The 15196-nt window shown below is 37.9% G+C and overlaps 1 protein-coding gene across 11 annotated transcripts in view; it reads right to left on the bottom strand.

Moving 5' to 3' along the window:
- Positions 1-59: 59 nt before the first annotated feature.
- The window catches only part of hoxb3a (homeobox B3a), a 45307-nt gene continuing 30170 nt past the window's right edge, over positions 60-15196 (bottom strand). For 5 of the 11 annotated variants that reach the window (XM_053514478.1, XM_053514479.1, XM_053514476.1 and 2 more), the window contains 3 exons: positions 8875-8938; positions 2930-3527; positions 60-2331 (listed from right to left, as the gene is read on the bottom strand). In XM_053514478.1, coding sequence (XP_053370453.1) covers positions 1571-2331; positions 2930-3419 — 1251 coding nt within the window. In that variant the 5' untranslated portion in view covers positions 3420-3527; positions 8875-8938 and the 3' untranslated portion in view covers positions 60-1570. Of the gene's footprint in view, positions 2332-2929; positions 3528-6073; positions 6932-8874; positions 8939-9483; positions 9742-9771; positions 9878-12462; positions 12541-12641; positions 14066-15196 lie in introns of those variants that run through there. The other 6 variants (XM_053514480.1, XM_053514483.1, XM_053514482.1 and 3 more) reach the window with 6 other exon arrangements.

Genomic DNA, 15196 nt, shown 5'->3' on the forward strand with positions numbered 1-15196 from the left:
TACATGCGGCAGAGGGGGTGGGGCACAGATCACTATACTAAAGAAGTGCAGGACTAGAATGAAAATGATTAACATAATATTTTATTAAAGAATTGTACAACAGACAACTCTTAACAAGAAAATCAATGTTACTACAAAGAACAACTTAAGATTTCTTCTAAAGAAAGAAAAAAAAGTTTCGCTATACTGTCTAATTTCCGACTATGCTGGAACGGTTTGATTCCCTTGCCTCGCACCCTGTACAAGTCAAGTCGTTTATGTACAAGGGTAACGTAAACCTAGGTGTCTCTAAAAATACAATAACCAAAATTAGTTACAATGACAAGAACACAATGTCTTTTCCGTATAACAGGTAAATACTAAAAAAGTACACTTTCTCGATATAAATACATGAGGGATAAATAATAAAAAAGAAAGTATTTAAACTGGCTATAACAAATAAATATATATTTATGAATGTTCGTTTGAACACATACCGAAAGACGCTGATTGAAGGTCTTTCGCTTCAAAATAAGATTTACTTTTTCCTTACCCATCAAAATGTAAACTCTAAGTGCAACAATGATGCCCAGCCGAGAAAACATTAGGCGTAAACCGAAACGTCCACACCACTGCGTTGCATCTCGGACATGCATTTTGTTCATTTATACCCTGTTTCCACGTTAAGTCAAGACAAGAGAAAATGTCTGCCTTTCTCATTAGTGAAGGCTGATGTAAGCAAACTCAGTGTGGAGAGAGAGAGAGAGAGAGAGAGAGAGAGAGAGAGATTGGGGACAAGGAATGGACAAAAACGAGGGAGGGGTACAAGCAATTGAGAAAGATTGGGGCGACTGTTTATTGACTAAAATTCTCAAATACTCAAATAGTCTTTCTTTACCCTGTATGAGTTTAATAAGTATTACCCAATTACAGTCGTTTTACAAGAGGAGGCCATATGCAGCACAGTGCGAAAATAGCATTTAACTTATCGAAATTATGTAGATTAAAGTCGTGTTATATGTAAAGTGATTACCTATGAGCTTTTCCTGTTGATGGTCTTAGGCAGGTGAATTAGAAAAAAAGACAGTTGAGCGAATCTATTAAACAAAAAGAGGTATGTGGAAAAAGGGAAGTGAACAAAAACAATCCAGTGGTTTCCTTACGCTTGTTTTAAGAGTTTTCTTCGCTCTACCCTCAAGCAGTTTTTACAGTAAAGAACTCGGCCATAGCCTGACACAATACACACACATGCCAACGATGGCGTAAAAGGGAGTCACACAGGGTCATACAGAAAAATAATCTATTAATTGTCATACACTATCCACACTTACCCACTATTAATTATCTTTATTTTAATTAGGGCTTTCGAAGCTATGCATACAGAACTGATTGTAAGATGTCTTATGAACTAATGAGTGTGCTCACAGGTGAATGAAAGGACAACATCAACACCAACTGCTGTGATTGAAACGGCAAGAAACCACTGGATCATCTTTTTCAACCCCATTGCATCGTCCCCTGGGTTCGTGTTTGCTCGTTTGTTTGTTTTTCCTTTTATCTCAATTTTTATTTTGTATTTTCCCCAAACCTGTTACAGATGCGTCAACTTGGGTGCTTCTTGAATTCTACCCTGAGAAGGATGGTGCGCTGACAGATCTGTGTATGTCGGGTGTGTATCACACGGTCCGTGGTGCTGGTTAGCCGACATCTGTGTGGCACCGTTGTAGTCCATGCTGGCAGATTGGTGGTGTGGCAGGTGGTTGAGACTGTACATAGAGGGCCCAGTGGCCGGCATGGCATCCACATAGTTCCCTCCTACGTACACTGGGCTACCCTGCATGTTAGGAGTGCCATAGTTGCCACTGCTACCCTGCAGCCCATGTGGGTCATATTCTGGTCCTGTGCTGCCATACTTCTGTTGCGAGGGACAACCTTTCATAGAATTTTGATAGGATGATGACATGGCATATGCGTTTTGATGAGGCTTGTTGAACGATGGCGGCGAAGGCGCGTCATAGCTGCCCATTGAGTGCATGGAGTTCATAAAACCAGCTGAGGACTGCATTGGGAGGGGCGGGCTTCCGGTTGGGGATGGCCCCCCTGAGGAGGAACCCATGCCTTTCGACTTTTGATCCTTCTTGTACTTCATGCGTCGGTTTTGGAACCAAATTTTGATCTGCCTTTCACTAAGGTTGAGAAGATTAGCCATCTCTACGCGTCGAGGCCGACACAGGTACCGATTGAAATGGAACTCCTTTTCAAGTTCCACAAGCTGTGCGCTCGTGTAGGCTGTGCGCGCTCTCTTGGAAGCCGCGGAACCCGGAGGGCTTTTCTCGCCGCCACTGCTCTCCGCTGGGTTGGGAATGAAATAAAACATAATTACTACAAGCGGCAATTGAATGCATCGTTCCCCTTAATAAAACAGGCCACGAAAAAATTTACCCCTTGATACTGGTTGTCAACACTTCATAAATGGCATTTATTAATAGATGCGTGTCCTAACACTGACCGGGTATATGTAAATTGTATTATGACCAAAAGCCCACGGCCAGTCGTACCGTGGAGTGAGCCAGATTATAGTTGGTGACTGTTCTGCAAGGCATGACGTGTGCTTTGTGAAGATATTACAATACCTTATCCACGAGCTAGCACAAAAATATAACTTCCGCAATATGTGTATTAGACTGGCTGAGAAATAGCACTAATAATTATCTACAATATAACCAGCGTTTCAGATACATTTATATAGCAAAAAAAAAAAAATTAGTAATAAGTGATATTTTATTGCCCCATTTTTACAACACAACACATCCCACAACACATCCCACGTGCTAATGCTACTTTAACATAACACCTATATGCTGGTCAACATCTGTCCCAGGCGAGCAGGAGCAGGTGGGGTTGGGAGAAGAGTAATCATTAAAGGGTAAGGAGCAGTTGGCACACACACCATTAGCCGAGCTTGCGCTGGGGGAGCTGTTTTTTTGCTTGGTGTTCTGACGTGACTCTTTCATCCAAGGGAAGATCTGCTTGGTGATGGTCGGGTTCTGGGTAAGTGTGGACGACTTGGTGGAGGGTTTGGTGGAAGCTCCGCCGCCAGCCCCACCACTGCCGCTACCACCCGGCTGCTGGGGGGCACTAGATCCAGTTGGGTTCACAGGATTTTGAGGAGGAGATACCTGGGGAGGTTGGTGGTGTTCAGATGGTAGACTGGGACGCATACAGCTGCCATTGAGGTCTTTCGTCTTGGCGTGCTGTGACTGAGTGGGTGCGCTGGTGCCTAGCGACTGCAGTGAGCAGGCAGACCTCTGATAATCGCCATCGAGGTGTGCCGAGCTCGGGAAAGCCGCTGGCTGGGCCTCATAACTGAAGCCATTTGCCCCCTGATACGAATAACCTCCGAATAATGTCGAATTGTCGTAGTAGGTGGTTTTCTGCATTTCCAAAATTCGCGTTACCGGCTACCAGGGTCCTGACGACCTTCTGGAAGAACATTGGCACCCGATGTCACGTGACGGTCTTTTTCCAACGGCTTCTTGGAAGCTGACCTGAAAGGTTATAAGAGGCACATAATAAGAGGGGCGCAAGGTAAATCCATCTTACTGCTCTGAAAAGCGCCATGACATGAATAGCGCGTTCCCACAATGCTGCTTGCAGATGCTATGTCGGGCAACGCTGGACTGCAGTCTTTCTCTCTGTCTCGTTTTATACACCCTTATCTACAAGAAAACAACTGATTTTTTTAAACGATCTTTTTACGTTCGATATCTCGATGAATTTTCTGTCAAATAGTTCTGATCAACACGACTTCTCATGAGATTGTTGTCATATTGTTGCTAATAAAATGAATATCTCGTTGTCTATTTTCTGTATCCATAAATAGCATACAAGTCGTTCAAAAGTAATAATTATTGTTTATGTAATAATATTAAAATTAAAAATTAATTTCTAATGGTCTGTTGTTATGCTTTGTTTTTGATTAGTCAGTAAAATTATCCTTTAAAATCTTTTACATTTTATTGTAATTATTTTATTTGTTACTTATTAGTTACTTTATTTACTCAATAGAGAGGCATTTCATGAGAAAAGAAATTGAATTTATTACACTTGAACAAGTACTTAATGTACTTTGGGTTTTCTTTGTTTGTTTGTTGCTTGCTTGCTTACTTATTTAATATTTAAGGCTAACCGAGCCTAATCAAGGTTAACCAAAACAGAAGACTTAAAATAATAATAAGTAAAAGAATAAGAATAATAAGAATAAAATTAATACGAATCATATAGCCTCCTAGAAAAACTGGGCTCTACAAAATGTTTAGCAGCCTAGACAAATCAATGAATATGTCTCATCCACAGAGGCCATTTCCACAAGGCTTTCTCGAGTTACACACAAATGTATTTGGTCAACATTAAAACCCTGAAAAAAAAACACCATTGTTAAGGAGTGGACACTTTAAACGTGGCGTGGAAAGACGTCCCCGGAAGCCCTCTCTAAATATGATTCATGATGCTCGCTGAACCAAAATAGACTAATCTAATCCCGGAAATGGTCGAGACCTCCTCTCCCGTTAGGGTGGCTGAAAGGACAAGGCCAGGGTATTCGTTTAGATGCTTAAAAGCCCCTGACATTTATTTAAAATTGTTAGTCAAAAGAGAGTCTTCCAGAGATAGAGATTCATATAAAATGATTTTAAAAAATTGTTGTTGAGCAATTTGGCTATTTTTTATGTAAAAATTTTGCATAATAGCTTATATATATATATATATATATATATATATATATATATATATATATATATATATATAAGGCACATAAATGACACAATGCATTTGTAACGCCTGCAAATAACAGTTTTTGTCAGAATTATTTTAGCAATCGTGAAAACGTATGTTTTATTAGATAATTGCAAAAAACAAAATGCTTACATTTAGTACTATTAAATTTAATATAGAAAATTAATATGGAAGACATGGTAGATTTTGTGCTATAAACTGTTTACATTTAATTTACTGTTTACATTTAATTGACTTGACTACAAAAATCTAATCAGTTAAAATAGCTGTTTGAAAACGAAAAAAAACAACAATTAAGAATATGCAACAACTCCGAAATGACATACATTTTTAACGTTAAAATCGTTGAAATTGTGTTTTGGATCTCTTTTTATATAACTGAGAACCTGAACTACAGCTTTTGGACATCAACTTTCAACACATCACAAATGTATCTCATTCATCTTCGATGAGGACGGACGGAATCCATGGAATTGTTCAGGGAAGAGAGAGGGAGAGGGAGAGAGAACGAGAGAGGGAGGGGGAAAAGTACTAGGCCAGTAGATATCAAATCATATCGTAGTTTCATTTAATGGAACACGTAATGTCCTGGCCGTCTTGTTACGGTAACACAATAACCAACTTTTCTCTAGATTCAACCTTAACAAGATTATAGAGTCAAGAGAGGATGTGGTTGGAAGAAAGGGGCTAACCCGAGAAACGTCAACAAAACAACACAAGAGAATATCGCTTGGGCGCCCCTTAGCTATCGAAGACGGAAATTTCTATACGGAGTGTATAGAAAAATATAATAACAGAACAGTTTTACTTATGCATGGATCTGTAAAAATATAAAGCAGACCCTTAATACTTTTTTACTTAGAACCCATATTAATGGAGAAAGGGTCCGGGACAAGCGTATGCTTTACCACATAACAGCATCACAGTGTCACTCGAAACCGTTTGTGGAAATCTCGGAAATTTACGAGACTTTGAGATTGTCGCTTAGCTATACAAAATTAAATTGCACATAGCATATTTCTTACAGGGCTTTGTAATCAAACACGTTAATTTGCACACAAGACAGTGGGTCAATATGCAACCCGATGTGATTCGCTGATACTGAACAAAATGTGAGCCTGGAAAAATGAATTTGTTGAGCCATGAAACGATCTAGAGGGGTAAAAAAAGAGGACTGCTGCCTGGAAGCTTAAGGCGTTGTGAACTCTTCTTGAACCGCGTTTGCAGTCGTATGGTCATAAATCACTAGGACACACATACCGCCATTCACAAACTGATAGCCTATTTCAAACCAGCTTACCTTAGCCCCTGACGAGCGACGTTCGAGGAGGCACCATGTTTTTTCACATTCGGTCAGTCTGCAATCAAAGGGGAAAAAAGCCGAAAGCTCGTCCTCGTTTCGATATTTCAGCCAGTAATCGAGAATCATACGGCGGGTATGGCGAGCACGGTTGGCCCGCACCACAGTGCGGGCGCTCCTGGTTTGATTCCCTCGATTGGCTTAAGGAGGAAGACGGTTTAAGCATGAAAGATCTAAGGTATGCGAAGAGAACGGCTAATGGACAGGCAGCGCTGCTCCTGGCCGCCCTGTCGACTGGTACGCCCTGCTCGCTGATAACAATGGCCTCAGATTTCGCTTCCTTTACCCTCTCTCCTCTCACTCACCGTGCAAATCCGAACATCATAATCCGAACGGGGCTCTCGACTCCCCGCCGCCACATTTCCCCGTTGAATTTCGGGTGCTGGCATTTGTGCGTGTTATTTTCGCCCTTTACTCCCCATTTGGTGGGTTATTGTATTGTCATCACAGGCCTCTCCGGCTGTTTGAAAATAACGGGGGTGGCTTTGAATGTGCGAGGCACGAGCGTTAATCCCCATCAAACAGCGTCACCAGTGAAAAATTATGCTAATTGCAGGCGAGTAGGACAGGAGGACCTACAAGCGGAAATCCACCTCTTTTCATCCCACTTCTCACAAGGTGTCAGGATATGCTCATATGTAGTTATCAAATATAAAAAAAGAAACGTGACAAAAGTAATTTGTTTCCTCACATAATCTATTTGTAAATAATAAATGGCAACATCGAGCTTTTGCTATTATGCTGCTATTTGGACAGAAACCGAAATTCTGACTGTGTAGTACTATATATTTTTCAACACAACCAACTTGCACAACTTATGCGCAAAATATGAAAAAAAAAAAAAAAAAAAGGTTGGGAGGGGGTCGGAGAACGAGGGAACAGACAGCAGGCGGACTTGTAAGTGAGGGAGGAGTGTGAAAACAAAGCACCCAAATATATGCTAGATTATTATTTTTTACTTATTTAACCGCACCGACAAGTCCTGATCACACAACTGTAACTCGACTAAGGAGCACACCTTACAAATTCAGTAGTTCCGTTTGTCTCACTTTTATATACCCTAAGTGTTTTTTTTTTTTTAGTAATTCAGCAAAGGAAAATATAAAAAAGGCAATAACGGCAAAGTCGGTAAACAAAATGGAAAGAAAACATTATGCTTTAAAAATCTCTCTCTCTCTCTCTCTCTCTCTCTCTCTCGCTCTCTCTCTCCCCCCTCTGTTTCTCGTATTTTTATTATTCTGGACACACATTGCTAAGATTTATGACTTCTACCTCTCGCCGACAGTTGTAAACAGTCAATTGTTAAAAGGTGATTTGCAAATAGGTACTTGAATACAGAACATCAGCAACGATGTGGGAGGAAGGCATGAGGCAAAAATGTAGGTGTCTGCAACTCTTTTCGTTTACGGCATTGTTCCAAAATGTGCAACTACAACTAAACGTGTGACAGGCGTCCTCTTAAAAGATTAATAATTAATTAATGCGTGGGTTAAATATACGAGAGGAAAAACATTGTACCTTTATAAGGTCACTTTTAAGTAGAAAACATTTCCAGAGTAATATGTTGTTATACGATATATGTTATACAACCTATCGATGATTTCAGCCCAACTGTTTTCCCAGTTACTGTTCTGTTTGAAATTTGAGGTGGTTTATTATTGAGGTATTTTATATAAGATCTATAAGATTTATTATATAAAAAGGTCCAAAATGTATATTCAAATTAACGAAAGAAGATTTGATTGGCTTCCTGTTCAATCCAATCGTTTTTATTTAATAAATTTTGTAAAATAATATATAATAATAAATGCTATTTTTTTAAATAACGAAATTTGATATAATATATATATATATATTATTTCGTTATTTAAATTTGGAATATTACAAATTTAAATTTCGTTATATAACCTTGCATGAACCCTGCGTGAAATAAAATCCCTCAATAGTATTCTACATTTTTGTGTCATTTTTCCCAGCAAATGGAAAAATAATTAGAGAGCTTCGGTTGATATTGTTATCTTAGTGTGTTTGTTTACACAAAAAAGAAAACAGGCTAGGAATGTTGTTCCAGTGTGGACTGACTGCCTGGCAAATCTTTATTATTCACCTATTGCTAAGCTAGTAAACACACACACACACACACACACACACACACACATATATATATATATATATATATATATATATATATATATATATATATTTATATATATATATATATATATATATATATATATATATATATATATATATATATACATAGCTAGCAGAAACGCAAAACCCAAATGTTCTTGGCCATATGGCCATTGCTGAGCGGCACTAAGGACATGCACACAAAAGATTCACATTGATTAATCGTTCTACACAGATCATAAAGATTGAGAGGATTTATTAACAACTTCATTATGAGTGCCTCTATTTAATAACGTAAAAGGCGGGCTTTAGAGTATTTTTTAAGATTTTATGTGCTATTTAAAAGGTAGTCCAATTTTCGTAATAAAATAAAAAACACTTCAAGACAACAAATTAACCTAAATAAAACAAAAGTAGTACTTGGTTACCTCGTAGACAGCATTATTTCAAATCGGTTATTATTGGTTGCAAAATTCAATCAATAATTCCCATAATAGACTATCAATGCAATGACTCGGGCATAAGAAGGAATGTGTTTTGTCAAGCATGTAATCGGAAAGATATGAATTACGGTCACATGTTACACTAAAAAAAAATGGATCACTTACCGAGATAACGTCTTTCACGTCTAGATTTTATGCAAGGATACAGCTTCCCGATAACTCGAAGGCACTAAAGTTAGACACAAAAAACATAAGATATTGAGTTCGTCATTTTAAAACCATACATACATAAAACGTTGAAGCAGTTTGATAATTGACCGCCGTTTCCGTACCGTTAACTTTAAATTATATGAGGGTATATTTCTAGGTCATCGCAGACGTAAACATACACGTAAGGAACATTTCTTATTTATTTCTTATTCGGATATTATCATTTTGTTTTAAGCCTTTATGCATGGGGAAAAAAGCTTAGATCTATAAAAAGATTTTTTTAAAAGCAAAAGTTAATTCAAAGTCATTGCATTTACTTCTAATTACAAAAGCATTTTTGCTTTTAAAATAAAGCTAAACCAAGCATGCTCTGGATAGTTAAAAAAAAAATCTAAATTGTGAAAATAAGTTCTCTAAGTCCAAAAGACAACTACAGTAGAAATAATAATAATAATAATAATAATAATAATAATAATAATAATAATAAAGTTGTAGCAGTAGTGCAAATAAAACATTTACAAAAGCAGCAAGCGTTTTTCGGCGACCATAAAACATGAGCCCCACCATTCTTGTCAAAAATCCTCCCTTAAAACAGTTTCTAATCCAAACGAGAGTCATAGAGAACCGAAAAAGGATATACATTAGGCGAGGGCCTAAGTAGAAATGGAATGAAATGGCCTTGCTTGTCTGCATAGTAGCGCTTATTAAAAGTGGAATAAAAACGTTGGACGCTCCCGTTCGCCGGCTCCTGACAGCTACCCCAAACACATAAATCAAAACGAGGATTCCCCGACCTCCCCGACTCTGCGGCCTATAGCGCTATAAAGTTATTTATTGCATCCCCGCACTCACGCACGCCGTTGGCTCGCGTCCATCCCCGGCGCCCTTTCAAACACTAAACGAGCAGTTTTGTGTGGTTTTTGTCCCCGCTAACACGCCAACAACTCGCAGTCTTGCTGGACTAACCTAAAGTTACCTAGAAAGTGAAGGGTGATCCTTCCCCCGCAAGCACGAACGCTGCTGCGCTCAGAACAAAGGGAGGAGGCAGCTTCCAGCCAGAAGAGCTGATGAGCCAATTTTTAGTGGGGGAATTGGCTAGGAAAGAAGCAAGACATCAACGATATTTTACTCGAAACAGAACCAGACTCAAATCTACAGAATGAAAGCCTCCAGAAGGTTTCGATTATTACGAAGGATATCGAAAAAACGGACGGTAACAACTGCGGGGCTGGCCTCGGTTCATTTCTGCAGGCTTTGCAACAAAGAACTCCTGCATAATTTATAAAAATGCATATTAAGTAGATGCCCTGGCTTTTGGGAGCTGAAGTCTCTTTACCAGACACTGATTTTCAATAAAACCAATCATTTGCTTAAATCTCGTATTACAGACATAGCACACACTCACAGCAACTCACATAGTAAACATTTATACGTCCAACTTCATTGGCAATCTCTCTCTCTCTCTCTCTCTCTCTCTCTCTGATATAATATTATCTAGCTTACCGAGACTTGCCTATAACAATCTTAAACATAGAGTAAATGTAATATATATTTATATACTATGTGCTCTAGAGTGCACTAATTAGTTTAACCAAATGTGACAACTTTTGGTTTAAGCGGGAAAATTGCTTGCTATATATCTTCCTTTCTTTTGCTTCTGACAGATGACGCGGAGCTTTCAACACACCAAACTTGCAAACGTCCAATCTTAAACGTTAATGGGGGTTTCGGCAAGTGCTGGGAGAGAGTGTTAGAAGTGGGCTTGGTTTCTGACACCCACGTACATAGCCTCAAATAGTATATATGCTCGATTTTTAATTAACTTTCATTGGAGCACTGACCTTCCCAAAATGCTAGATTCCATCCCCATGGAACGTCAAGAAACGTAAGGTATAACCATGAGTTGTCGTTACATGCGTTATGGCGATTTTTCAACACTTGTTATATGTCAATGTTTCACTAAGAAAATTTACTTTCTTGAGTTCTAGTTATGGGTCAATGTTTACGTTCCCTGAATATATGCTATATATTATAAATATAATTAGTATGCATATGGCCTATGATGACCTCGTTTGGGCTACACGTGCTTTACTTAGATTGGGCAAAAATCCATGGCTTTTTTGTGAAAGAAGTTAATATTTAAAGACCAACAAGGCTCAGTGTGGGTAATATTTAACTTGGTTTCAATAGAGAAGCACAAAGAGGACGATTGCAGGAATCTGGGTCAACGGAGTCTCATGGCCTCTGGGCTTGAAAAGTGCCAGTTTCACGAAATATGACAAACGACTCAGGAGGCCACGACTTCATGTGCTAGTTGTGGTATTGATACATCGCCTACATACCATAAATTATACCTAGAAAATTTACCTCAAGATGTATAAAATACTAAGATTAATTAGTGTATGTTAAAAAAACTTAACCATGTATTTGAATAAACATGCATGTACCAGCTGTTGAATGGACATTAAGATTGTGTGTCAAGGTTAACAAAATCTGTTTCTGTCAGCAGAATTGTGGGAAAAAATACATTTCTTTGATGCACCATGTATAAATAAATACTGGAACTGGGTAGATATTGCACTGTAGCCAACCTAATATCATGTCTATTTCTGGTACTTTGTTAATTATTTATGCTAAAATCAATTAAATTATGAGAACATAAAAATTTCCAATTTTCACTGAAAACATTGGATATAAATAACAGACTGATATATCACAACATAATTGTCCTGTTTCGCTAACTGCTGTGATTAACACAACAATATGTGGAGTATAGGGGACAATGATATTTCAAAATGTCTAGCATGTCATAAGAAAGTTAAAATAAGCTCTAAGCCTAGCTGAATAGTTGATTATTGACTAGATTAAAACGTAATAGAGACCTGAAGAAATGTGTTTTGCATGTTAAACAGCAAACATATAACACATTTTTATTCAGTAAATTGTTGCAGCAAATTCCTTATATAAAGCAACACAATGTGTCCGGAAATTCAAGATAGATTCTGCTCTATCCTCAGAAATAACGGTACAATATTATGCACAACTTTAGAGGTATTAAATACACAGCCTTAAATATTATTTATGAACGCCTGATGTGAAGACAACTGATGTAGAGACAGTATAGTTTTATTTTTTCATAAAGTCCACGTTCATGTCAACATGTGGGATGACTAGAATTATACATTATGATTCAACATAATCATCCACATAGGGCCATAATGAATTATTAGCCACCGGTTTGTTAAGGCAGAGTGTTGTATATATAAAATCCTATGGACAAACTATAAGGACAAATAATAATCCTAAGTTGTGCATTTTGGACGACTGATACCATAACAATGGGTGGGGGCATAAATCTAAACTGGGACCTTTTTAAGTAGCTACTCTTTTTTTTCGTGTCATAAATCACTAAACCATGCATCTTCGAAACTTTTATAAGGTATTGTAAAGCCTACAGAGAAACTTAATTAGAGGCTAGATACAAGCAACGGTGAACAAAATGTTTAAACCACGGAAAGACAACCTTAAGCCCTGCTCAGTTACCTATTTGAAGGCATCTATCTTCAGCTGTTTGAAAACAAAAGGTTTTCGAGCCTGGGCACACCCAGGGATGGTTCCAGCCTGAGAGACACAACGGATAATTAATGACTTGTCGGCAGTGGAGCTCAGGACACTAGGAAGAATCAAGGCATGTGGTGTCAGTTGGAGCTTGCAAACCTTACCTGACTTCCAGCATTCCTTCAGTCTCTTCAACGAAAATGCCCGTCTTTGGGATATTTGTTCAAGACGCTCATGGAACAGAAGAACAAGTCACGGAATGTATTTTTCCTCCACAATTTCAAAGAGTTTACAAGGGCGCAAACGAAAGCTTATCCTTCTTGGTAAACTAAAAGTCATACGAATGATAAGTACTATAATGGCGTACTCTGAAAGATATAAAATGAGATAGTTTAGTTTTTTAAAAATCTCGTCTTTGGCCAGTGACGTTGCTAGAACGCGCGAGGTACATCAACGTCCTTAAATGAACGGTCTTTAGTACACAGTTTATTCCACTATGTGAAGAATTCCGGACTCCACTTCTCGTCTCGGCGTGTGTCTCGTAAGAGACAGAAGTTACCAGCAGGCGAAAGATTTCACCTCTACCGTCTATCTGCCTTTCTGCTTCTCACTGCCTGCGCGAAGCAGCGTAGATTGACACGGTGAACTAGTGAACCAGTGGACTGACAGAACACACAGGGTGGAGAAGACATCCTCTGCCCAATGGGGAAGTGCACGGCTCCTGGACCAACACATGGGACATATGGTCATTGCAACCTGGGGTTTTTAGTAAAGGCGAGCATAACTAGTCTCTTTCTGATAGCTGGTTGAGTTTTCGGACATAGATTCTAAAAACGAGCTCTAACTGCACGTTCAGAAATAGAAATATTGTCTTTTTAAATATTATAATATTTTGTAAACACTGTTGTTTTTTTTACTTAGCATTTTGCAAATTATATGTTAAACATTCGGAAGGTAAGCAAATACACTTGGCCTTGTCTCCTGAATGCTTTGTGTGTTGGCTTCATACAATACCCTTAGATAAGGAAAACTCTCTCTCTCTCTTACTCTCTCTCTCTTACTCTTTCTCTCTTACTCTCTCTCTTTCTTTCTCTCTCTCTCTCTCACACACACACACACACACACACACATATATATACACGCACACACAAAATACACATGCGCATGTAGAATTGAACGTGAGAAAGGAGACAAAGAGGAAACCTCACATTTTTTCGATGTGTGAAGGTAGTACACGTGCTATTTCGAGAGGTCACATAAACAGTGTGCACTGCTTCGAACACTGCAGGTAATGCTTTCTCCGATCAAGAACTCAATGGCGCAGGATATATTTTCGTATTTTTTTTTTATTTCTTCACATGTCGTCATTTTCCAAGCGTTTTAATTGCATTTCCGTGACGACCTTCATGAATCGGGGAGATTTTGCAAATCCATTCTCAGAAAGTTTTATCTGTTTTTTTACTTTATAAATCAAGCCTCATAAAAACTAGTTTAGCACTATGCAAATTAATTGCTTGATATAAAGAGCAGACATAAGCCTGGGTTTTTTTTCTGTAGGATATACTTTTTACTGTAGAAATACATTGACACATATAAAGTATCTTTGCTCTTTACACAATATATCAATATCAAATTTGAAATAAGACTACATATTAGGCAAAATTATTTTATATTACAACGCATTATTGCTGCTATGTTTAAATAACTATATTCAAATAACGTAATTATAACAATCAAAACGGTTATTGTTTTGATAACTTGTAGTTAAACGTGATTTCTTTCTAACTCTTTACATTTGAGGTCTTGCCAATCAAATCTAATGCCATACATGTGCATATACGGCTATAATCACAGAGAAACCAAATGCTTTTTTCTAGGTTTGGGTATTTAGGGGTCGTATTTCTTGTAGCCCTGTTTATTTGTGCCTTTTTAAATCTTTGCAAAAAAAAAAGTTTGTCCGTGTTAAAAAAAAACATACACCACATACTACAGAACTACAACTACTAAAACTAGTAAAACTACCAATAATAATCACTATTCGCAACTTCATACTAATAGTATGTTTAAATTATAGAACGTTAACATGAATATAGCTGCTTCTTATTTAACGTTACTTTTAACGCTTGACCACGCAAGGGCAAATCACAAACGAGATACCTTGAATATGCTTGTTGAGCTCCTGAAAGTAAACTGTCCCCAGTAAGGGCCCCAAAAAGCATCTTCCAAAATGAGCTTAGGAATTATTTTTGACACTCTACCCCGCACCCCATGGAACTGCACTTATTGATATTAGACAACAGTCAAATATTTTTGTAATTTTGTTTTTAAAAAATGTTTCTACCACCAAAATGATGTGTTGAAGGGAAACAAGGCCAGATAATAATAAGTAATTATTATTATTATTATTATTAGTAGTAGTAGTAGTAGTAGTAGTAGTAGTATTTACGTGTTCCAAATATGGACGGTGTCCTTTCCAAACAAAGCTCCAGATCCACCCTTACCTGGATAAGGTGATTACGGCAGACAAATGAATAAGTTTATTATTATTAACTGTGTTTGATAGGCTGTTTTCAACAGTATACTGATGATATTCCTATGTATAGTGCATTGTACAAATGGTTTGTATCACGTGAACAATAATAAAAATGCCAATAAAATAATGTCTTAAACAAAATGACTCCTTTAAAAAAACATTTGCGCCTCAGTATTGCATGTGCAC

Source organism: Clarias gariepinus, chromosome 16 (assembly GCF_024256425.1).
Source record: "Clarias gariepinus isolate MV-2021 ecotype Netherlands chromosome 16, CGAR_prim_01v2, whole genome shotgun sequence".
In the NCBI taxonomy this organism is placed as follows: Eukaryota; Metazoa; Chordata; class Actinopteri; order Siluriformes; family Clariidae; genus Clarias; species Clarias gariepinus.